The sequence below is a fragment of the Thalassophryne amazonica genome, chromosome 12 (assembly GCF_902500255.1).
Source record: "Thalassophryne amazonica chromosome 12, fThaAma1.1, whole genome shotgun sequence".
Taxonomy (NCBI): Eukaryota; Metazoa; Chordata; class Actinopteri; order Batrachoidiformes; family Batrachoididae; genus Thalassophryne; species Thalassophryne amazonica.
Window position 1 is genome coordinate 46,112,095 of NC_047114.1, and position 25,660 is coordinate 46,137,754.

General features: G+C 43.1%; 1 protein-coding gene across 4 annotated transcripts in view; it reads right to left on the reverse strand.

Moving 5' to 3' along the window:
- LOC117521106 (abl interactor 1-like) overlaps window positions 1–25,660 on the reverse strand; it is a 137,805-nt gene that overhangs the window by 21,420 nt on the left and 90,725 nt on the right. For 2 of the 4 annotated variants that reach the window (XM_034182422.1, XM_034182420.1), the window contains 6 exons: window positions 24,998–25,174; window positions 14,518–14,532; window positions 12,929–13,032; window positions 12,116–12,256; window positions 7,964–8,064; window positions 3,007–3,222 (listed from right to left, as the gene is read on the reverse strand). In XM_034182422.1, the coding sequence (XP_034038313.1) occupies window positions 3,007–3,222; window positions 7,964–8,064; window positions 12,116–12,256; window positions 12,929–13,032; window positions 14,518–14,532; window positions 24,998–25,174 (754 nt within the window). Of the gene's footprint in view, window positions 1–3,000; window positions 3,223–7,963; window positions 8,065–12,115; window positions 12,257–12,928; window positions 13,033–14,517; window positions 14,533–24,997; window positions 25,175–25,660 lie in introns of all 4 variants that reach the window. The other 2 variants (XM_034182419.1, XM_034182421.1) reach the window with 2 other exon arrangements.

Here is a 25,660-nt window from a genome sequence, read left to right on the forward strand (position 1 = left end):
GCAGAACAATGTGGAAATGTAACATCTATCCATCCATCCATCCAACCATCCATTTTCTTCTGCTTTATCCTGAGTCGGGTCGCGGGGGCAGCAGCTCAAGCAAAGCTGCCCAGACCTCCCGATCCACACACACCTCCCCCAGCTCCTCCGGGGGAACCCCAAGGCGTTCCCAAGCCAGCTGAGAGACGTAGTCCCTCCAGCGTCTGGGTCTTCCCCGGGGCCTCCTCCTGATGGGACATGCCCGGAACACCTCTCTAGCGAGGCGTCCAGGGGGCATCCGGATAAGATGCCCGAGCCACCTCAACTGGCTCCTTTCGACGTGGAGGAGCAGCGGCTCGACTCCGAGCTCCTCCCGATGTAATGTTATCTATAGCGCCCCAAATCCATGGGAGACAACAAAGATGCACAAGTGATGCTGAAGTAGTGACACACAATGGTGTTTTAGCATCCATTTTCAATCTCAGCAAAGTTTTAGAATGCATAACAGACTCACAAATGACACCGTCCTGTGCAATGGGGCCCTTACAGCTAGGAGAACTGAGACAATGCAGATGAAGTGTCTTGTCTAAAGACGAAAAGGTAATGTGACAAGAAATCATACATATTAGTAACCCAAGTACTGAGCTACCAGCTCAATGACATAAATTAAGGAAAAACATAAAAGCCAAAACAAGATAAGAAACTATGATTCTCCCAGGATGAGAAGTGAGTCTGACGCAGCTTACTTCCCCACCGAGGCCGGTGCTCACACACAGCTAGTTGGAGTAGGACAATGTAGGTAAAGGTGCTCTGACACTTCCACGACTTTGATCCGCGCACTTGCACGCACTTTGTTGCGATGATTCCACCTGCTGTGTTCCCAGCTGGATGCTGTGCTTTGTTCCACTGGATGCTGCGCTTTGTGCGCTGGATGCTGTGTATATAAAATAACTATTTTGTAGTGGATTAATCATTTTCTTTCTGAGTTAGCTGTTGAAAACGCTTGTAATCGCTTCCGGAATCACAGAGGACCATTTCATCTGCAGCTTCTCTCTCTCTCTCTCTCTCGCTCTCTCTCTCTCTCATGTGCTTAATGAGGTGGAGAATGCATTTGGAACCATCTAAAAGGCAATTAATTGTAATGTTTATATTGTAATGGCTTGGTAAAACAGCTGCATGTTCATTCCTTCTGAAGAGTAGCTGTAAAAGTAGGTTTATGATAGATTTAACATCTCTTTATAATCAATCAGACAAGCTGTGCTGTGATGCGGTGCACTGACACAATCACTCGCACTCACATGCAGTGTTTTTAATTGTTGTCAAAATTTTATGGGATATTATATAGGCAAAACAAAGTTTCTCTTTTAATTGATCTCGTGCATCAAAGTTCAGATGCAACCTCGGGATGTTCTCATTTGATGTTCTTTTGATTTTGTGACTTACACGATGATTCATTTAATGTTTTTGAGTTATTGTCCACACAAGCTGGCTCGGATGGACTATTTCACTCACCCACTCACCTATGTTTTCTGTTCAAATCCTAGACTGCGACCAGTGCAGGGAAAGGTTTTTTTGTGCACTCAAAACACGAAGCTGATTAGTGACGCAGCAGGCAAATGGTACATTATGCCACTTTTCTTCAATTACAGCCATAGGAGTCAATAACTCATTCAGTGTTGTCATGGGTGGATTCCCTCACTAGTCTCCTTTATGCAAAAATTGATGTTATTTAAAATAAAAATAAAAAAAAATAAATGTGTGAAAGCTCAAGGGGTCATAAACTTTTTCAAAGTCCTGTATGCACTCAGCTGTCATAATGTTACACATAAAAAGCATGTCTGACTACTAAATAACATAATAGAGGGGTGTCCCACAATCTGACAGTCATGATGTTTTAATCTACCTTGTGCTGACCGCAGACTCGCATCCATGTGTGACAGTCAATGACCGATCTTATGTATAGAAATTTCAAGTCATATTTTCCATAAATTAATAACTCAATTTCAATATTGGATGATTATGTAATGTATCAGTTGATGCAGACATACAGCTCTGCTCAAAGACAACCTCTTGACTCCACTGTGTGAAGGAAGGTGATTATCCTTTGAAATAAGATATTAGAGGAGAATGACTGAGAGGAACACCTGAAAAGATACTAAGTTCTGACACAAAAATAAATGTATCTCATGAGATTCCTCTTATGTAGCATATATCCTTATCCTTAATTAAACTGTATTGTTTACATATATTAAACCCTGTTATCTGACTGGGTGTAGGAACTGCTTGACTTCATCTGTGGGTGCGAGAGTGTACATCTATGAGCTATCAGCAAACATATTTCGTCTATCAAGGTGAAACCTCACACTGAGTGGTGCTTTACTTTAATTCTGGTCACCAGGGCAGAGTCTCTGAAACAATGTATATGGGATATCTTGAGAACAACTTTATGTATCAAGGAGAAACATCAAACTTGGAATACAAGGTCACCTTGCTAAGATCTCAGACAAGTTTGATGATGAGCTGCTTTCGATTCTCGTCTAGTCAAGCTGAGTCTCCTCAACCTTCTGTGCACAGTATGTTGACAACATATTGACAAACTGAGTGTATCAACGTGAAACTGCATACAAAAAGTCACCTCACTAATACCTTGGATAAGTCTGACACTGGATAAGTTTCAAAATAATTGTGGCCACAAGGGGGCAGAAGCTCTGAAACCTTGTGTACTGCACATTATATCTTCACACTTTGTATAACAAAGCTAAACTTTGGACACAAGGTCACCTCACATAGACTTTGAACAAGTTTGATGTTGGGCTCAGTTATAGAAGTTGAGTAAAACAAGGGCAATGTTTACCCTAACAGCTTCCCTTATTTCATAACAACATAACCACAAAAATCTTTACTTTTTTTATACAGATATTGTGAGAAATCTTATAAACCAGTTTATATTTTAAAAGACCAGCTGCTTGGCAAATCACATTGTATAAAATACACACACAAAGCAAAGAAATATTTTACAACTGTTACTTGAGTTCTGTTGGTAGGCGGGACCTCCATTGATGTGGGGCTGTTGGGAGGAGACAGAAGGTGCTCGGCGGTACGTGCCAGTGGCCGATACCATGGAGGCCGAGGAAGTGGTAGAGCTGTTGTGACGGGAAATCTGGCGAGATATGGTGCCGAACTGGGACATTGGAATGGGACCCAAACCGGGTCCCTGAGGCACTGAGGCTGAGGCTGTCGCCGCTGCAGGAAATAAATCAGAGCCAGGATCTGTTTACTCTTATTGAATTATTTGAAATATTAATAGTAGTTTGACAACTATATACAATTATTTTAAATAAACTTTAGTAACAGTTAATGTTTTAGTGCTTTTGAATGTGAAAGAAGTGCTATGGGCGGTGCTTATCAATGGATACCATGAAGGCAATGAGAGTCTCACCACTGTCTTGTTAACATTCCCTTTCATTTTTGCACCTACCCCTCTATCACAAATCACTCCTGCCATCTTTCGTCACCCATTCCATCCTGCCTACACTCTCTGCTTCGCCTCTCTCCCACACTATTACAAATCACTAAAATTGTATGTATGCATCTCCAAATGCAGCCTTCTTCAGTATAATGTGTGTAGTTTTAATATTATTTTAATGTTATATAATACAGGTGAGCCCTGTTAACTTGCGCACACGTAAGTTGCGCTTTATTCGCGATAAAGTTGTCAAGTTCTGGACTCTGAAAATATAGACTACCAATATAAGTCTATTTTGATCTGACCATTTTTGGGAGGGATCATCAGTGCGGATGATTGTGAACGATGATGTCTTCTTCCTCCTCCAGCTGCTGCAGGTCAACGATGAGGGCGGACGAGTCTGTGTGGAAGATGTGGTGGGTGCATTTATAAATTCCGGTGTCGCAGACCGAACCCCCACCCCCCTAAAAATTGGTCCGCCCTGCCTTCATGCGTCATTAGCCACGGTTCACGGATTATCACCTCGTTTCTGCTTAAAATTGCACTCCAGTCATCATCTATCTCAGCGACAGATACAACAATCATTTCCACATAAATTCAGCATTATTCATCATGAAAGACGGATGAAGCAATCAGAGCAGCTACGAAAGCTGCTAGCTGATGCGTTCACTGCACGTCGGTCATTTCAAAGCGCCACAGAGTTTCTGCTTAAAATGGCCTTGGTTCTGCTTAAAACTGACTTTAGAATGATTTAACAGGTTTTACCTTGTCATGTGATGGTTACTAATCCCATTAATTCATTTGATTGCTTTGGGTGAAGAGACTCCATCTCAGATGTGCTGCTGTGGTCCATAATGATGCATGCGCAGTGAAGGCAGACGGACCTGCAGCACCAGCCTAATCTGAACCGGCAGTAAAGATCTAATGCTGCATTTACACATAGGCAGAAGGCATTACGAATGTCATTTCTCTGTCATTCGTGGCACATTCCTGATATTCTTAACGTAATTTAACGCATCTGAATAGGTTTCTTAACACTGCGTGTCAGTGCGTGATATTCGTGATATGCGTGGAGCATGTTTTTGGCTGTCAAAAAAATCTTCGACGAATGTCACACACCACCCTCATTTCGCCTCATGTCGTGGGGTTCACAACTGAGCGTGTTGATACGTGTTGATTAGTGGTGATCCTTAATAGAGTGTGACAACATTCATAATGGTTCCTGTCATGGTTCTTGTAGCCCATACTGTCACGCGTTGTTATGAACTGACACAGAAACTGTTGTTTTGACACGAATTGTAGTGCGGTGTCACATTTCACTGCGTGCCACTACGAATCACTGTTTTCGGTCACGTGTGCACAATTAAAACCCTGCTGCACAACGTTCAGTTTCATTGCTGCAGTATGCCGAAGAGGAACAGTAACACCAAATCAGCCAAGTGTCGTTCCACACTTCAGAATCAGAATCAGAATCACCTTTGTCATTGCACAGCGATCAACACAACGAAATTTGCTTGTGCATCCTCAAAAACAATGACCACCCTCAAACACATTCACCCATACACATACTTCAATAAATATTGAAAAAAGACATCAGGAGATTGGAGGGGGGAGGGGGGGGGGGCAAGCTCGGAGACAAACATAACTCGTATTGCACTAATCCCACATTGTCATTATCCCATATTACACTTACCCATGCTGCACATGTCCCATATTGCACGTATCCCTCTAAAACATCAATTAACAGTAAAAATACCCAACTTAATAAACCCCTTAAATAGCATAAAAACAGTAATAAATATACCTAAAATTAAAAAATAATTAAAAGTTATTGCACATGTCCGTCCTTATTTTAATTAGAATAATGCAATTGTTTCAACTGAAGCTTGGGCGTGTCTGTTCAGTTCTGTAACAGCTCGAGGAAAGAAGCTGTTTTTCAGCCTTGTGGTGTGGGCTTTAAAGGCCCGATAACGCCTGCCGGATGGAAGCAAAGAAAAAAGGTGATGTGAGGGGTGTGTTCCATCCTGCAGAATACTGCTTGCTCTGCGGAGGCAGGGAGTCCTAAAAACATCATCCAATGAGGGCAGAGGGAGACCAATGATCTTTTCTGCCGTTCTCATGACTCGTCTGATGGATTTCTTATTGTTTTCAGAACAGTTTGCAAACCATGCTGTAATGCAATAGGTTAAAACATTCTCGATGGAGCAATGATAAAAGGCCTTGAGGAGCTCAGCCGACAGGTTGTTCTTCTTCAATGCTCGTAGAAAATAAAGCCTCTGATGTGCCTTTTTGACCACAGCAGATGTGTTAACTTCCCATTTAAGATCCTCAGTGATCCAGGTGCCCAGAAATTTAAAACAAGAGACCCTCTCTACTACCTCACCTTTGATGGTTAAGGGAGAGGGGTCATCCTTGCGCTTCCTGAAGTCAACTATGATCTCTTTGGTTTTCTTGACATTCAGGGTCAAATTATTTTCTGTGCACCTTTCAACTAGCCTTTCAACTTCATCTCTATAGGCTGCCTCGTTGCCGTTGAAGATCTGCCCCACCACAGTAGTGTCATCAGCAAATTTTATTATCATGTTTGAGGGATGGGTGGAAATACAGTCATATGTATAGAAGGAATAAAGCAACGGACTTAGCACGCAGCCTTGTGGTGCGCCGGTGCTAAGAGACAGACTGGAGGATAGATGTGGGCCCAGTTTGACTGCCTGTGGGCGGTCAGACAGGAAATCCTTAATCCATGCACATAAGGTATTGCTAAGGCCTAGGTTGAGGAGCTTTGTGACCAACTTACTGGGTACAATTGTGTTGAAAGCAGAACTGTAATCTATAAAAAGCATTCTCACACTTGCACCTTTATTGTCGAGGTGCGTTAAAGCTGTATGGAGAGCTGTGATGATAGCATCCTCTGTGGATCTATTTGCCCTATAGGCATATTGATGCTGGTTCAGAATAAGGGGAAGGACAGATTTTAAATGCTTCATCACCAGCCTCTCAAGCTTCTCAGCCAGGGAGACATTAATGTCTACAGGTGGTTCACGGGTGCCTCTGTGGTTTGTGATCTGCTGGATCCCCTGCCACACACGGGTCGGATCTCTATGTGGACTTCAATCTTTGCCTTGTATGCAGCTTTAGCCTGCCTAGTGTCTTTTTTTCAAATTGTACCTTGCTGAGCTGTACCATGCTGTGTCACCTCATTTAAAAGCTGCATTGCGGTCTTGCAGTAGAACCTGGACCTCCGTACTCATCCAAGGTTTCCTGTTAGGGAATGTCCGGACGCGTGTATTGATGGCAACATTTGCAACACAGGTTCTGATATAGCAAAGCACAGTAGAGGCATATTCATTTATGTCATCATTAAAAAACAGAGACCAATTCATCCGTTCAAAACTTCTTGCTGATGTTCCACCTGCTGTTGTGCCTGATGACCAGGAGACTGAGTCTGAGATTCCTCCAGTCTGGCTTTTTTCGCAACTCCATGGTACAGAGCCCAACTGCAACCACAGAGTTCTTTTTCTGCTGTGGATTCATCTGGGTGTTGAGGATCAATCTGAAGCGATGTGAATGGTTCAGCAGCTGATGGTAACATGAATATGTGGGGTATGTGGAGACAAGTCACCAAATTCACAACATTTCTGACAGATTAGTGACAGAATATAACAATGTGCTGTTGCGCACAATACGCGCACAATAACGTGTAGCAGCCTGGGACAATACTCTTGACAGTGCGTAATGGTTCACAATAATTCACCAGCAATACGTGCCATTAATCGTAACGCATGGTAACAGGTTGCAACAGTTCCTGAGGACACCTGACGCCTCTGTTCCGAATGATCACATTCATGATCGGAGGCCAAGAATTTATACTTTGTGGCATTTGTGACTTGTCGTCATTATGTGTAAATGCAGCATAGAGAGTCGCATCCAACAACTTTGAATCCTCAGGAATGCTGTGCACTGACAAAGCCCTCATCGCTAATGTGCAGCAGTTGGAGGACAAAAATAAGATCTCAAACCAACTCCAGATGAAGAAATCATTACCATTCAGGAAGGAATCACGCTTCAATGGTCAAAACTATTATAATATGGCAAGATAAGCTGATTTAAGTTTTTTTGGTCAACTTAATTAACTTGCAGTTTCAGATAACTCTGGGTCTGATTTTGTGGCATTAACGGGGCGCACCTGTGTATACATTTCAAACAGTAAAACCAAGAATGCAACATATTAGTTCCAATCATTTAAATATTGCTCATGTTACCTGTGCCACCTAATCTTTCTTTGTCTCCCACACTAACAGAAAGCCACAATAAAGCTATTAAGTGACTGACTAATAAAATGATGCTAAAATAAACAGCTGAAAATGCTGCAGATTTTAATAGAACAACATAATCCAGAGATTATAAGTGAAATAAAGCCCGATACAAAGACTGGTCTTAAATGTTAAGAACATACGATTTAGTCCAAAATGTAAACCTATTTGCATTAAGTAGCACTCAGGATGTGCTGGGACTCACCATGCCCCATACTGGGAGGTGAGGGAGTTGGAACTGCTAGTGGGACACCCACTCCACTGCTTCCACTGTTCTCTCTGCCACCACTACCACCACTGCTGCCACTAGTCAGACAGACAAGGAGAGACGTTATTTAAAGAAGTGTCAATAGTGATGAATAGTGCATACCTGCGAAATTCCCGCCACTGTGACAGTGCACAAAATGTCTTACACATGAATTGAAACAAATAAAATAAAATATCTGTGAATACAGAACCGGAACCGGTTCTGTGTTCACAGATTCTGTGTTCCGGTTGTGTTCATTATTTTTATGGACAGAATTTCTAGGCGCAGCCAGGGTGTAGAGGGGATCTGGTTTGGGAACCACGGAATCTCGTCTCTGCTGTTTGCGGACGATGTGGTTCTGTTGGCTTCGTCAAATCAGGACCTTCAGCGTGCACTGGGGCGGTTTGCAGCCGAGTGTGAAGCGTCCGGGATGAAAATCAGCACCTCCAAATCCGAGGCCATGGTTCTCAACTGGAAAAAGGTGCTTTGCCCTCTTCAGGTCGGTGAAGTGTCCTTGCCTCAAGTGGAGGGTTTAAGTATCTCGGGATCTTGTTCACGAGTGAGGGACGGATGGAGCGTGAGATCGATAGACGGATCGGTGCAGCATCTGCAGTGATGCAGTCGCTGTATCAGACCGTTGTGGTGAAGAGAGAGCTGAGTAGGAGGGCAAAGCTCTAGATTTACCGATCGATCTACATTCCGATCCTCACCTATGGTCATGAGATTTGACTCATGACCGAAAGAACGAGTTTCCTCCGCAGGGTGGCTGGGCGCTCCCTTAGAGACAGGGTGAGGAGCTCGGTCACTCGGGAGGAGCTCGGAGTCGAGCCGCTGCTCCTCCACGGCGAAAGGAGTCAGTTGAGGTGGCTCGGGCATCTTTTCCGGATGCCCCCTGGACTCCTCGCTGGAGAGGTGTTCCGGGCATGTCCCATTGGGAGGAGGTCCCGGGGAAGACCCAGGACACGCTGGAGGGACTACATCTCTTGGCTGGCTTGGGAACGCCTTGGGGTTCCCCCGGAGGAGCTGGGGGAGGTGTGTGTGGATCGGGAGGTCTGGGCGGCTTTGCTTGAGCTGCTGCCCCCGCGACCCGACTCCGGATAAAGCGGAACAAAATGGATGGATGGATGGATCTGTGAACACACTATTTAAAGAAAGCGGTAAAAAGACAGAAAGTGTGGCTGAAAGTAGTGTCAAAACCTTTTGCTGATTGTATAACTTAGTGATGCCAACTCTAAACACTACTCCTGAATATTTCAAAATCTGTTTCAAACACTGTTTCAGATACTTTATTAAAAGGAATACAGTACATCCCCCCACATGGGGAAATTTATGTTTTATACCCACTTATTCCAATTAAGGGTCATGGGTGCTAAAGCCTATCCAAGTATTCATTGAACAAGAGCCTGGTACACCTTGGACAGACCGCCAGTATATCGCAGGACCATATGTCATCAGACAAACACATTTATACTTATACTGTATCTACAGTCAATTTAGAGTTCCCAATTCACCTATCCTGAATGTCTTTAGAAGTGGAAGGAAGCCAAAGCACACAGAGGGAACGCATGCAAATACGGGAAAAACAGGCAAACTCCACACAGAAAGGACCACATGAAAAGAGATCCCAAGAGCGTTTTTCCTGTGCAGCAACAGTGCCAACCACTAAACGGCAATGCAACCCTGCACAGGGAAATGCTATACAAAATATGCAAAAGAATGGGAAACTAAACAAGAGTTATAACATGTGGATGGGGATGGTGGAAAACAGTTCTATAAATTAGTGATGCTAACTTAAAACATCATGGAAAAGTTCCTGCTGGGGATTCCTTAGTTGTATTGGGTACTCCTGTGCTCATGTGGGTAAAGATGGAGAAATTTGGAGGGGACTGACTTGACTTGACTGGTACTTCTGCGTTGGCCATAGATTGTCCATAACACCTTGTTAGAGCAAAGGGGTGTTCATAAGTACACTTGACATTCGAGCACCCTACATCAAAAGTCGATGTTCGATTTCGTAATCGTGTCATATGTGACCATGCATCTTGGACATTCGGGTGAAGTGAGGGGAAGAGCTGTCAACTGATCACCACCTGGTGACAGCTAGGGTCAGATGGCGGGATGAGCCACCAAACCAATAGGTACGTTCGTGGAAGAGCCTATCCAAACGGCCTTCAACTCACACCTCTGGGCAGAAGTACTGCAGCCTCAGTGGTGGCTGAGGCAAAAGTTGTGGTGTGGGAGGAGTTCAGAGAGGCCAAGGAGAATGACTTTCAGTCAGCCTCAAAGTGGTCATGGCAAACTGTCAGGCTACTCAGGAGAAGGGGTTCTTAGCCCAGTCTGTGTTAAGTGAGGAGAGTTGCTAACTTGGACTGAAGATATTGTCAGGAGTTGGAAAGAACACTTTGAAGATCTCCTCAAACCTACTGAGACACCCTATGTTGAGAAGGCAGGGATAGATGGTGAAATTTCCTTAGCAGAAGTCACTGAAGTCACAATGTTGCACGGAAGCTGGGGACAGTATCTCTGGATTGACAAACTGGGGTGGTGGCCCTCATATTTTAAAAAAGGGACAGGAGAGCGTGCTTCAGTTATACAGGAATCACTCGTCTCAGCCTCCCTGGGAAAGCGTATGGCAGGGTACTAGAGAGGAAACTTAGGCCGTTAGTCAAAGCTTAGACTCAGAAGAAGGAATGCGGATTCTGTCTTGGTCATAGAACAGTGGACCAGCTCTTTGCCCTTGCCCTGGCTTGGGAGTATGACCAACCAATGTACATGTGTTTTTTGGACTTGGAAAAAGTGTATGACTGGGTCCCTTGAGGTGTCCTGTGGGGGGTGTTCCGGTATAGGTTACCGGAACCGCTGCAGCGGGTTATCCAGTCTCTAAATGATCAAATAAGAGCTGTGTCTGCATTCGCCGCTTCACATCAGACCTGTTTCTGGTGGGTGCCGGTCTCTGCCAGATCTGCCCCTTGTCACCGATAATGTTCATGGACAGGATTTCAAAGCACAGTCAGGGACTGGAGCATGTCTATCTTGGTTTATTGTGAATGATGCGGTTTTGTTGGCTTCATCAGACAGTGACAGATGAACATTAGGCAGGTTTGAGGTCAAGTGTGAAGTGACTGGGATGAGAATCAGGACCTCCAATTCTGAAGTCATGGTACTCTGTCAGAATAAAGTGGATTTTCCCCTCTGGGAGAGTTACTGTCTCAAGTGGAAGAGTTTAAGTATCTTGGGGTCTTGTTCACGAGTGGGGGTAAGCTGAAGTATGAGATCAATAGATGGATTGGGGCTCTATCTGATGTTTTACGGATACTGTAGTGGACTGTTGCAGTTAAGAAAGAGCTGAGTCAGAGGCCAGGGTTCTCGATGTACCAGTTAATTTCTACTCCTATCCTCACCTATAGCCACAAGCTTTGGGTAATAACTGAAAGAATAAGGTCACGGATACAAGCGGCGGAAATGAGATTCCTCTGTCTGGCATACAGGCTTACACTCCAGAACAGGGTGAAAACCTCGAAAATCTGGGCGGGACTCTGAGTAGAGACACTGATTCTTTGTATTGAAAGGAGCCAGCTGACGTAATGCGGGCATCTGTTGAGGACGACTCCTGGTCATCTCCCAAGGGAGGTCCTGCAGCCACATTGAACTGGGAGGAGACCTTGGAGAAGACCTAGGACATGCTGAAGGAATTATATTTCCCAGCTGGCTTGGAACACCTCAGGATTCACCAGGAAGAGTTGGAGGACTGCCACCACAACCCAGACACAGATAAGTGGTAAAAAATTAATGAATGAGGAAGAATGAACTTGAAACACTGCTCAGGAGTATTCCAAAACCTGTTTAAGACATTGTTCCAGAATCAGTATCACAAGTAAGACATCATGCATTTGAAATTAAAATGAGAATTTCATCGAAAGCTAGAGTGATTAAACAGTGAGGACTATCCATGTTCCCTGGGTCTCCAATTGCACTGCTATCGTAAATACATTTTTCCAGAAAGTGGTAGGCAAAATGTAAAGTCGCCTCAGCCTTGAGCTTATCAGTGCATATGAATTACATGCACACTTATACTGTAACATTTTGTCAATAAGAGAGTTTGTGTCCTACCTGTGTGTCCTCGGCCTCTGGTTGAGTGAGGCTGTGCGTGCAGGGCTGTGCTGGCTGCCTAGTCGAGCAGGGCTGGTCATGTAATCATTGGGGACCACTGGAGGTTTCACAGGTTCCAGTGTCTTATATGGAGTGTTGCGCCTGGACAAACATGGTAACAGAGTTAAATAAACAGACTAAAACGATAGCATATAATTTAAATTCAGTGTCCTCAAGCACAATATACAAAAATCTTAAGTAGAGAAAAGAATCACAATCAAGAAACTGTATTTCTGGGTTTTACTTGTGCAGTCTTGGTGTTATGAAGAACCACTGACCAATGTCTGACTATGTGAAATCAGTCATATGACTATTATATGGGCTAGTTAATTATTTAATTTTCATATTTATTTGAGAGCTACTCCACATACCAAACAACTGTAAATTAATAAGTGCATCAAGAAGCCAGTACTGCTAGCTCAATGCAATTTCAATTTATTCAAGTTATATCATGCCAAATCGCGACAACGTCGCCTCAAGGCGCCTCACATAGAAAGAGCTCAAAAGCAATATAAAATCATAAAAAACAATGCAAAATGAAATTGAAACATCAATAACGCAATTAAAATTTCACAATAAAACACAATGAAAAGTAAAAGAACTTAAAATAATTTAAAAAAAGGAAGCTAGCCATAAGACTGGGTAAAAAGATTTGTCTTTAGTCTTTTCTCAAAAATCTCCACATAATCTGAAAGTCTCATTGGATGTACAATGTGTTTTCCAAACAATATGAGTTAAATTAATTTGGGAAAAACTACAGTATAAAGCTCTTACCCCAAAGTACCACGACCAGCCATAGGTGGGCTTGGGGGTTTCTGTGTAGGGGGATTGGTCCTGGAAAGTGTCCCTCCTCGCCCAGCTGCATTGTTTCCATGTTGCTACAAGACCAGTGACATGTTAAAAGTTTATTTTGTACAATGTGAATGGCTGTTATTGTCTGTCTGTTAATGTCTGTGGTGTAAAAGCGACTACATACTTCATCTGGATGTTAGCACTGCATGAAAGAAAATAAAGCACTCATTTCAAAAACCAGTGATCCTGCCAGAACCTCTAATGCTGCATTCACATGTTTTTAGAAAATAGTAATACCAGTCATTATAGCAAATTATAGTTATCTGCAGTAGCAGATGGTAGATGACTTTGTCAGATGCAGCCATTTTTCACTGTTAATGAGAACAACAATCATTTACTTAATTGAAAGATACAAAATTTCAGTGTTGTGTACAAAATATATGAACACAGGAAGCTCTGGCTCTGATGGTAGATCAAAAAGACAACTTTTAGAGACACTACCACTTAATTACCCTGCACACCAGCGGAGCACTGTACTGTAAGGAAGATAACTAAAACTGCCTGAATGGATTTTCACCAAACTCTGTGGGATATTACTTGAGCAGATATCTCAAGATGATTAACTTTTGGACAGGACAACGGTCAAAGTCAAAGGTTGTGAAAACTGTGAAAAACCTTTTCTAGTATATCTCTGCACCCAACAGGACTACAGAAACGACCAAACATTTATATTAATCAGCAAAATATGAGTGAACGACTGGTGTAAGTGGGGTCATGAGGAAGTCCCAAGGAAGTCATAAAAAGAAGGCATGTTTGTCCAGAGTGCACAAGGTTTGCATCATCCCTCTAATGCCTTTCATTTCTTTCTGTGACATCACACATAATGTTCCTGTTTACTTGATTAAATTCGGTTGTCTCTGCACTTAAGTAGTCCATCCCTCAGTGCATGTCTTTCCTCATCATTAGAGGTAAAACAACATTCCATTTGACCTTATCAGTATGGCAGGTCGTAAAAGTTGAATATTTTGAAACTGTTGACATCAAGTACCATTGCCATGTTCAGTTACTGTTCTCACAGCCAGTAGTGGCATTATTTCAGTCATCCTCTCACTGAAATCAGTGGAACATACGGCTTACAGTCTGCTGCTTACAGTCAACATCTGAATGCAGTGTAAGCCAGCCCCACTTCCGAGCACTGGCAGTTGAAAGTATTACTTGGACAATGCTCTATGAATACTAGATGAAGTATGTAGCATCACTAAGGTGATCAGTGTCCATGTATTAAGGTAATGCTGGGAGTAGCTTACTCAAAACAGGAGACAATTTCACCTTGAAACAGTTGATAAGGGAAAACTCTGAGCATCAGCTCTTACTGACAGCTGAACTTGTATTATGTATAATAATTATGCTTTATTGTACTGCAAAGAGTCATTTTGTCGAATCTTATTTATTTCACCAAAAAAAAATTCTATATCACCTCAATTTAATAGGGTATGTTTAACAATCAAAGGACATGTTTAATCAGCATGTGATGGACTGACCCCAAGACAGTAAAAATAAACATTTCTTACCTTGGCCTTAAGCCACTGTGTGCAAGAAAGCAAAAAGAAAAGAGAAAAGACATGTATGCTGACTGGTTAATGGCAACAAAGTGTTATGATGCTGTAGTAAATATGGAATATCAGTACTGTAGAAGACCCTCATAGCTATTTAAAAATGTCAGAAAGACAAAGTGAAGAATCTTTCTGACAGAAAACAGATGAATATAAATATAAATCCACATAAAGCAGTGTTACTTGTGGCCCGTGCTTCATAATGAATTGAAAATACTTGCACGTCTCATAATTTGGGCAGTGTAGTCTCGCTTGATGTCGGGCACTAAAGGGGTAAAATATGACTGCATATGACGGAAATTCTCTACTTCCGGGGACAGAAACACAGCACTTTCTCTGAGTTTTTGGGCAAATTACACACAAAGTGAAAATGCAAAGAAAAAGTGACAATGCAGTGGAAAGTGGACATGTGTTGTGATTTGTTTACGACCAGGAGCTCAAACGTGTCAAGACGGTTATAGAGGCGAGAGAACACAGCTACTCTGGTTAGCTGTGTAGGCTAACACTAACTGACGCAACCTCTCTCATTTGCCTCGTCTTCCCTTCTGCACTGGGAACCAATAAAAAAACTGCACTTTTTGCGACTGCTTCAGTGACTGCAGCAAAAAAAAAAAAACACAAAACAGTACACCATTTTCCCGTTAGAACTGATGCTGTTTGTGAGAAAAGACTAATACCCAGGTGGAGTGTGGGAGTGTCAAACCATTTGAAGGATGGAGGTTTCAGCGGAAACCATTTCAAACCAGCACATCTTAAACTGGCACATTTGTTTGGTGACAGCGAGTATGCTTTTAAGTCTACCGAGCCCAAAACCCGGGGAGAGCTGAAATTTGCAACACATGCTTCTAAGACACGTCCCTCATGCTGCCTGTGTGCAAGGTCAATCTGTTAACATAGAACCTAAATGAAAATCGACAAGCAACAGAACAGTATGAGAGTGTGACCGCTTGCTGTGTGTTTTAGGCCTTAAATGCCTGGAAGGGAAAAGGGGTGGGGAAACTACAACACCTGGATCATAAAACAGGCCGAAGTCATAAAAACAGCTGTAGCTGTCAGCAATTCCAATAAAGGCAATTACTGTGGAGTGGCAAGTGTATTCATTTGGAAACTTGTCAATTCGTTTTTCCAACACAGGTCGACCTCCCAGCCATCTTCCGAAGAACAGCAGATGTCAAAGTCCACCTTCAATGCTTGAGATACACCATGGATGTACAAATCAGGTTTCCTGCGAGGATCCAGATCATATACTTATATTTTACTTTACACTTGCACAGAGTACAGTGCAAGCACATTAAAGTCAACCCATTATACAGTAGTGTTCAGAATAATAGTACTATGTGACTAAAAAGATTAATCCAGGTTTTGAGTATATTTCTTATTGTTACATGGGAAACAAGGTACCAGTAGATTCAGTAGATTCTCACAAATCCAACAAGACCAAGCATTCATGATATGCACACTCTTAAGGCTATGAAATTGGGCGATTAGTAAAAAAAAAAAGTAGAAAAGTGGTGTTCACAATAATAGTAGCATCTGCTGTTGATGCTACAAAGTCAAAACTATTATGTTGAAACTGCTTTTTTAGCAATCCTGTGAATCACTAAACTAGTATTTGTTGTATAACCACAGTTTTTCATGATTTTTCACATATGCGAGGCATTAATTTTGTTGGTTTGGAACCAAGATTTTGCTCGTTTACTAGTGTGCTTGGGGTCATTGTCTTGTTGAAACACCCATTTCAAGGGCATGTCCTCTTCAGCATAAGGCAACATGACCTCTTCAAGTATTTTGACATATCCAAACTGATCCATGATACCTGGTATGCGATATATAGGCCCAACACCATAGTAGGAGAAACATGCCCATATCATGATGCTTGCACCACCACGCTTCACTGTCTTCACTGTGAACTGTGGCTTGATTTCAGAGTTTGGGGGTCGCCTCACAAACTGTCTGTGGCCCTTGGACCCAAAAAGAACAATTTTACTCTCATCAGTCCAAAACATATTCCTCCATTTCCTTTAGGCCCGTTGATGTGTTCTTGGGGCAAATGGTAACCTCTTCTGCCATTCCTTTTATTTAACAGAGGGACTTGCGGGGAATTCTTGCAAATAAATTAGCTTCACAACAGGCGTCTTCTAACTGTCACAGCACTTACAGGTATCTCCAGACTGTCCTTTGATCATCCTGGAGCTGATGAATGGGTGAGCCTTTGCCATTCTGGTTATTCTTCTATCCATTTTGATGGTTGTTTTCCGTTTCTTCTTCCACGCGTCTCTGTTTTTTTTGTCCATTTTAAAGGCATTGGAATCATTGTAGATGACAGCCTATAATTTTTTTGCACCTGCGTATAAGGTTTCCCCCTCTCCAATAAACATTTTAAATCAAACTACGCTGTTCTTCTCAACAATGTCTTGAGTGTCCCATTTTCCTCAGGCTTTCAAAGAGAAAAGCATGTTCAACAGGTGTTGGCTTCATCCTTAAATAGGGGACACCTGATTCAGACCTGTTTGTTCCACAAAATTGACGAACACACTGACTGAATACCACACTACTTGTTGTGTGGGCCGCCAGAAGAGGAGGTACTGCTGGCCCACCACCACCAGATGGCGCACTGCTTGGAGTGCGGGCTTCAAGCACGAGAGGGCGTCGGAGCAACGGAGAGTGACAGCTGTCATTCATCATCTGCACCAGCTGTCACTCATTCACCACATCACCATAAAAGCCGGACTACAACTCCACCTCCCCGCCGAGAAATCAGCAACCAAGAGGTACCCTTCTCTGCGGTAATTTCTCTGCTAACTAAACTCTCTTTGCAGCCGTTGCCCTGTGGTGTACTTATCCGAGCTGGAGCGTGACCGCGACGACTTCGCATCACGCTCCATAGCAGATAAGTGGTTACACAGGAGCTGCACGAGTGTGTGATTGGAGGTGGAGGTGCTCCCTCCTTAAAGAACATTGACTGTGAGTGGACTACTGAGTGTGCGGATTCACACTCCACCTGGATTTTCTCTGTTCTCTGCCAGCAGTACCAGGGTCCGACAGCCGAAGGCAGAGGCCACCTGGGGACACGGGACCTGGCGGTCTCCGGTGTTCTTCAGGGCCCGCTGGTGGTGGAAGCTGTGTGGGAATCAGCTCATCTCTTCGCCAGAGGTCTCCTATCTTCGAGCCTGCCCACACGTCACCTGGTGTCTCATTGGCAAGCCATATCTCGTCTGTATTCCGTTGTGTGTTTTCAAACATTAAATTGTTACTGGTTGGGCTTATCCATTGTCCGTTCCTTTAGCGCCCCCTGTTGTGGGTCCGTGTCACGACACCTTCCCAACACTACTATTAGTGTGAACCACCCCTTTTCTACTTTTTTTTTAATATAGCCCAATTTCATAGCCTTAAGAGTGTGCATATCATGAATGCTTGGTCTTGTTGGATTTGTGAGAATCTACTGAATCTACTGGTACCTTGTTTCCCATGTAACAATAAGAAATATACTCAAAACTTAGATTAATCTTTTCAGTCACATAGCACTACTATTATTCTGAACACTACTGTACATGCTTGCACTTAACAGCTCAGTCAGGCACTAAGGAAAAAGACACTTTGATCCAGGCTGCTTCTTAATGTTGGTATTCATTTATTAATTAAAAAAATAATAAACAGATTTTGTATACAGTCCATCAGTTCCACTTAGTGCAGAACTGTAGTAATAAAACAAGGACAGTCAGAGTAATAGTGACTGAATGTCTTAAGTTGTTAAAAATACATTCATTACCATTACAGTACGTAAAAAAAAAAAAAAATGTCAAAATGTCTTCCAAAGTGGTTGTTTACCCTCACAAGGGGGAACACCTTTTTAACACTCCTCTCTGGCTCCACTTCTGTGCACAGTCTGTGTAAACAGAGGTTTTTAAAATGCACACTATGAAGCAACAGCCAGGAGTATTTTCTGTCTGCTTACACAGAGCTTCAAAGCGAGGCAGAAGCAAAGCACACACACTTATTGATGACTGTTTTAATTAAACATATACCAATCAGTTTTAAAAATGCTTTTATTAGGCCAACACTGATTGGGACATCCCTGCATGGTATACCTCATATACACCTGCCAGAAGGAAACAAGCTATGTAGAAAGATGGAATGCTATGGGTAGTATCTCACTGGGCTGTGACAGCTTGTAAACAGCATTTGCAAGGGATTCTGAACGATGTTCGTAGAGGTTTGTTATCCCCTCACGAGTCGCAGGGTGTAGCTCAGGCGTTTCTTGATTTTTGAACTGTTTAAAAAATTTGCTTGACAAAGTTCCTCAACAAATAGTCATGCAGGCATCACAAACCCTTATGAATGTGGCCTCCATGACTCAGAAGGTACGAGAAATGTGAGTCATCTGTGTGAGGGGTTGACGATGGATGAAACCACATTGTGACTGATTGTTGACAAAAATCAGGATCTGACATTACTCGTGGAAGATACATGCAACCTGTCTTGGGAGCACATCAAAATAGCGGAGACAATCGGAGATGAACAGAACTTCTGGAAGCGGCCGAGCAGGTCTGGCCCCCCCACCCAAGTGGCTCTGCTGTCAGCCTGGCTACAACCCACTGGCCGACTCCTCCACATGCACGGGCTGAAGGATTCTCTGGTATCGCTCCTTGACACACTGGAATGGCCACTTCACCTCTCCTGCAGCCCGTCCAGTGGAGGACTGTATACTGGTCATTGCTGAAAAGCACATCTGTATCTACTCCTGCAACGCCGGAGGGGAGGAGCGTCAGTCTAGCTAGGACAATTCTGATGAGACACAGCAGCCTGTCACTCTGCTGGATGTTGTTTCTGTCGCTGATGAGTGTGTTGCCACCACACAAAACATCCACACTACCCCCCACCACCAACTTTCTCCTCCGTGGAGCCACACTAAGATTTTTCGTATTACAGTATTTGTTTATTTTATTATTATTTTGTAGGGCTATGCCTTCCACACCTACAGTTGGGGGCATTTCCACGGCCCCTTTTCACGTAATAGCAGCACAAAGCCATCCTGAGCACTTTATGCCTAAAAGTGTTGTCATCTCAGTGAGATTCCAACTGAAAAGCTGTTGCTAATTCACATATTTTGCTGCTAATTTGTGTCTCCAACTACTCCCCAAAGGTTGCAGCCCAGTGAGATACTACCATAACAAGCTGTGGGTTCCCCTACAGCGCAAACACAGACAGACATAATTCAAATATATGTGACTATGATAAACAAAAAGAATGAAAGTATGGTCTGCAGAAAAATATAAAAGAAATAAGAAGAAAAGAAAAAAGAAATATGGAAGCTGACACTATCTCTGCATCCCCCCCCCCCCCCCCCACACACACACAATAATACAGGACTTTCAGATATTCTCTGCATTTCTTTAAACCAGTTGATGTTTGAGGGGGCATGGACTGAATCTTTCTGAGTTACTGAAAGACGTGTCTGTGGGAGTGAGTGGGTGAGTGTGCTGTATGTGGGTGCAGAAAACAGAGACAGAGAGAGCATGTTCTGAAGAGAAGTATTTAAAGCTGTAAGGCCTTTCAAATTTCACAAAACCGACAAAAGTGGCTTCAGGCAAACTCTACTGAAATTTCGCACCTTTTAATTTTAAAAGTTTTTACCCTTTTTCAGAGAAAAAAGGCAAAAGCCCTGAAATGGCTTAAATTAAATTTATACAGATCTACATTATTGTGGAAAAAAGATTTTTGTAAAATCTGTACCAAGTGGCTTTTGGGAGGTCACATTCACTCCAACTGTCTTGATTTATACATACGAGGTCTATTAGAAAAGTATCCGACCTTATTATTTTTTTCAAAAACTATATGGATTTGAATCACGTGTGATTACATCAGACAAGCTTGAACCCTTGTGGGCATGCAAGAGTTTTTTCACGCCTGTCGGTTGCGTCATTCGCCTGTGGGCAGGCTTTGAGTGAGGAGTGGTCCACCCCTCCCGTCTATTTTTTCATTGTTTAGGAATGGCTCAGAGACTGCCGCTTTGCTTGATCAAAATTTTTTCAGAAACTGTAAGGTACATCCGAGTGGACACCATTCGAGAAATTCAGCTGGTTTTCGGTGAAAATTTTAAGGGCTGATGAGAGATTACGGAGTGTTACTGTCGCTTTAAGGACTGACCACAGAGCCAGATGGCACGCCGCGCTCCGAGCCGCCGTCGTCAGCCTGTTTTGAGCGTCTTTCATTTTGTAATGAAAGACGTGCGGACGGATAAAGACGTGCACAGAGAAACACCTCCGTTGGAAGCGTTATGGGACAAGTTTGAACATGCCCAGCTGTTAAACAGTTTCGCCTGAATTTTACGAATGGTTATCAACACGGAGGTGTTTCTCTGTGGAGCCGGGCCATGAGCGGCTGCGTGCCGCACGTCTTTTCATTACAAAATCTCCTTTAACAGTGGAATGTCCGGATAAACTGCTGATCCCAACCTCTTCTGAAACTACTCTGTTCTCTCACGACGTCCTGGGTCAACAGAGGCTTAAATTTGGAAGTTTTCAGCTCGAAAGAGGCTGACGACGGCGGCTCGGAGCGCGGCGTGCCATCTGGCTCTGTGGTCAGTCCTTAAAGCGACAGTAACACTCCATAATCTCTCATCAGCCCTTAAAATTTTCACCGAAAACCAGCTAAATTTCTCGAATGGTGTCCACTCGGATGTGCCTTACAGTTTCTGAAAAAAATTTGATCAAGCAAAATGGCAGTCTCTGAGCCATTCCTAAACAATGAAAAAATAGACGGGAGGGGTGGACCACTCCTCACTCAAAGCCTGCCCACAAGCGAATGACGCAACCGACAGGCGTGAAAAAACTCACGCATGCCCACGAGGGTTCAAGCTTGTCTGATGTAATCGCACGTGATTCAAATCCATATAGTTTTTGAAAAAAATAAAAAGGTCGTTTTCTTTTCTAATAGACCACGTATACTCAACAAAAATATAAACGCAACACTTTTGGTTTTGCTCCCATTTTGTATGAGATTAACTCAACGATCTAAAACTTTTTCCACATACACAATATCACCATTTCCCTCAAATACTGTGCACAAACCAGTCTAAATCTGTGATATTGAGCACTTCTCCTTTGCTGAGATAATCCATCCCACCTCACAGGTGTGCCATACCAAGATGCTGATTAGACACCATGATTAGTGCACAGGTGTGCCTTAGACTGCCCACAATAAATGGCCACTCTGAAAGGTGCAGTTTTGTTTATTGGGGGGGGGATACCAGTCAGTATCTGGTGTGACCACCATTTGCCTCATGCAGTGCAACACATCTCCTTCGCATCATCCGTGAAGAGAACACCTCTCCAACGTGCCAAACGGCAGCAAATGTGAGCATTGCCCACTCAAGTCGGTTACAACGACGAACTGGAGTCAGGTCAAGACCCCGATGAGGACGACGAGCATGCAGATGAGCTTCCCTGAGACAGTTTCTGACAGTTTGTGCAGAAATTCTTTGGTTATGCAAACCGATTGTTCCAGCAGCTGTCCGAGTGGCTGGTCTCAGACGATCTTGGAGGTGAACATGCTGATGTGGAGGTCCTGGGCTGGTGTGGTTACACGTGGTCTGCGGTTGTGAGGCTGGTTGGATGTACTGCCAAATTCTCTGAAACGCCTTTGGAGACGGCTTATGGTAGAGAAATGAACATTCAATACACGAGCAACAGTTCTGGTTGACATTCCTGCTGTCAGCATGCCAATTGCACGCTCCCTCAAATCTTGCGACATCTGTGGCATTGTGCTGTGTGATAAAACTGCACCTTTCAGAGTGGCCTTTTATTGTGGGCAGTCTAAGGCACACCTGTGCACTAATCATGGTGTCTAATCAGCATCTTGGTATGGCACACCTGTGAGGTGGGATGGATTATCTCAACAAAGGAGAAGTGCTCACTATCACAGATTCAGACTGGTTTGTGAACAATATTTGAGAGAAATGGTGATATTGTATATGTGGAAAAAGTTTTAGATCTTTGAGTTCATCTCATACAAAATGGGAGCAAAACCAAAAGTGTTGCGTTTATATTTTTGTTGAGTGTATATGCACCCTGTCACCATGCCACTGCAGCCAATGCTTGCGTTACCAGCTCTGTCTTCCCATAATGGTGCGTTTACACATAAGCAAGACGCGTTACGAATGTCATATTTGCGTCATTCTTGGCACATTCCTGACATTCTTAATGTGGCTTAACGTATCTGAATAGGTTTCTTAATAGTGCGTGTTGGTGTGTGATATTCGTGATTTTTGTGGAGCATGTTTTTGGCTGTCAAAAAACTTCCACAAATGTCACGCACCTCCCTCATTTCACCTCATGTCGTGGAGGTCACAACTGAGCGTTGATCCATCTTGATTATTGGTGATCCTTAATAGAGCGTGACAGCATTCTTCACTGACGTGCGCACAACTAAACCCTGCTGCACCACATTCAGTTTCATTGCTGCAGTATGCTGAAGAAGGACAGTGACACCAAGTCAGCTAAAGGTTTCGTTCCAATGCTCCTCAGCGTGCTCCAGCAGGTTTTCCACCTGCTGCTGCTGTGCCTGATGTTTGGGAAAAAGAGTGAGACGAGACCCGTGTGAAGCCACAGATCTGGCTCTCTCAGTCTCCTCCTCCTTTCTGCGCCACTCCACGGCACAGACAGAGCCCAACTAAGCATGCAATCACAAAGTTCTTCTGTTGTGGATTTTGAGGAACAAACTGGAGCAATCTGAACTGTTCAGCAACTGATGGTTGGATGAATATGGGGGGTGTGTGGAGACAATTCGCCTCATTCACAACGTGATAGAACTTAACGATGCGCTGTTATGCACGATAACGCGCAAAAACATGGAACATTATTCTTGACCGTGTGTAATGGTTCCTGATAATTCTCCAGCAACACGTGCCATTAATCGTAAGGTATGGTAACAGGTTGCAGCAGTTCCTGAGGATACCCGACACATCAGCCCCGAATCATCACATTCGTGATCAGTGGCCAAGAATGTATACTTCGTGGCATTCGTGACTTGCCGTTGTTATGTGTAAATGCAACTTAAGTGAGCCCAGTTGGTTGTGATCACATGTAACTCTCCTATTATCCACTGTCACTGTTAAGAAATAAATTATTCACCTCCAAACCCATGCTGTGCCCTGTGACTTGGTTCAATTACCTGCTATTCCTGACAGATTAAACAAAAGCAGTGAAGATGTTTGCTTGTGTTCTTGATTTTTTTCCTGCATTTTATTGAATAATACTCTGACCGTTTTTGAGTAAATAATGAACAATAACAATCAACAAATTAGCCAATAATGAAAACTAGCTTTTAGTTGCAGCCACATAAATGCAATGCCAAATGCAAGAACTGCTGTTTTCCATGCTGATACATCTGAGAGGAAAAAAAGAAAAGAAAAAAGAGTGAATTCTGAAAACATCTACAGTACATTTATATTTATGTAAAGCTTCATCATTTTCTGCACTTCTGGTTGTGAATATTTGCTTTGCATGCCAAATCTCTCCAGGCAGCTCTCAAGAAAAGGAACTGTAGCTTTTGAATTTGAATCAGGGGATGTCTGAATTCAATAGAGAGCTACCGTCTCGAAAGAGGCAGATACAGTTGACTCACTCACGCTGCAAAAAAAAAGTACAGCACCAGAAATCAATGTACCCAATGGTGTGTGGTCAAATTTAATCAAACACTGTTAAAACTAAAAGTAAATTGGTCAGCATGCTGCCTCACAGCAAGAAGGTCCTGGTGTGTCCTGGTGTCCATTCCCACCTGATGCTTTCTGTGTGAAATGTGCATGTTCTACCTGTGTTTGTGAGGGTTCAATTCACCCAGGTTAGGTGAATTGGAAAATTTAATTTGTCCATAGGTGTGAATGAGTGTGCAAATGTTATTGTCTCTATATGTGTTGGCCCTGTAATGGACTGGTGGCCTGTGTACCCCACCTCACGCCCTATGACCACTGGGATAGGCTCCAGCGCCCCCTTGACCCTTAATTACAATAAGTGGGTACAGAAAATGAATGAATGACTGAAAAACAACCAGCAGGGAGAGGAGAGACCAGATGAACCCTGAGAAGCAAGAAAAACAAAATGAAGAAAGAACCGGAAAAAGGCTGAAAAAGAGTTGCGCCACATTTCAATATGGAGATGCGATGTGTGAAGAAGACTTGGCCAAAATTATGCTCTAATACACACACACACACACACACACACACACACCCCTACCTTATTTATAAATGGGTTACTCAGCATGAACCACACTGCAGAGGAGCAAAGCACTGCTCCCAATTTAACATCTTATTCTATTTTTGAAATCTCCATCTACACTTATGTTATGAGGTTATGAACAATCTTGATTGACACATACAGAGAAAGGTTACTAAACATAACATACTGTGGATTTTAACATCAAAATGACCAAAATCTCTTACTTTGACTCCGTGTCCCACGTCATCCAGCAGAGTGTAATCGATGGGTTTTCGAATGTAGCGCACTGGTCGCTCCATGTTGCCCGGGGCAATGATCTTGTGCGTACGGGACGTGTTCTTATTTGTAGTCAGGATGCCGATTTCACGACGAGCCACCTTTTCCTTATGAATGTCCACTGTCTGCAAGAGAATGAAAAGATAGTGGTAAGGAAGAGGACACATTTAGCGATCAGATTACTGGAAAAGGCTATTAGTCCTCATACAGTGGTTTATTTACCTCAACTGAAAAAAGGCCTTAATCTGAAATGTAGACAGGCACCATTATTTAATGTATTTCTAATTTCTCCTGTTGAATAAATATACTCAACAAAAATATAAACGCAACACTTTTGGTTTTGCTCCCATTTTGTATGAGATGAACTCAAAGATCTAAAACTTTTTCCACATACACAATATCACCATTTCCGTCAAATATTGTTCACAAACCAGTCTAAATCTGTGATAGTGAGCACTTCTCCTTTGCTGAGATAATCCATCCCACCTCACAGGTGTGCCATACCAAGATGCTGATTAGACACCATGATTAGTGCACAGGTGTGCTTTGGACTGCCCACAATAAAAGGCCACTCTGAAAGGTGCAGTTTTGTTTTATTGGGGGGGGATACC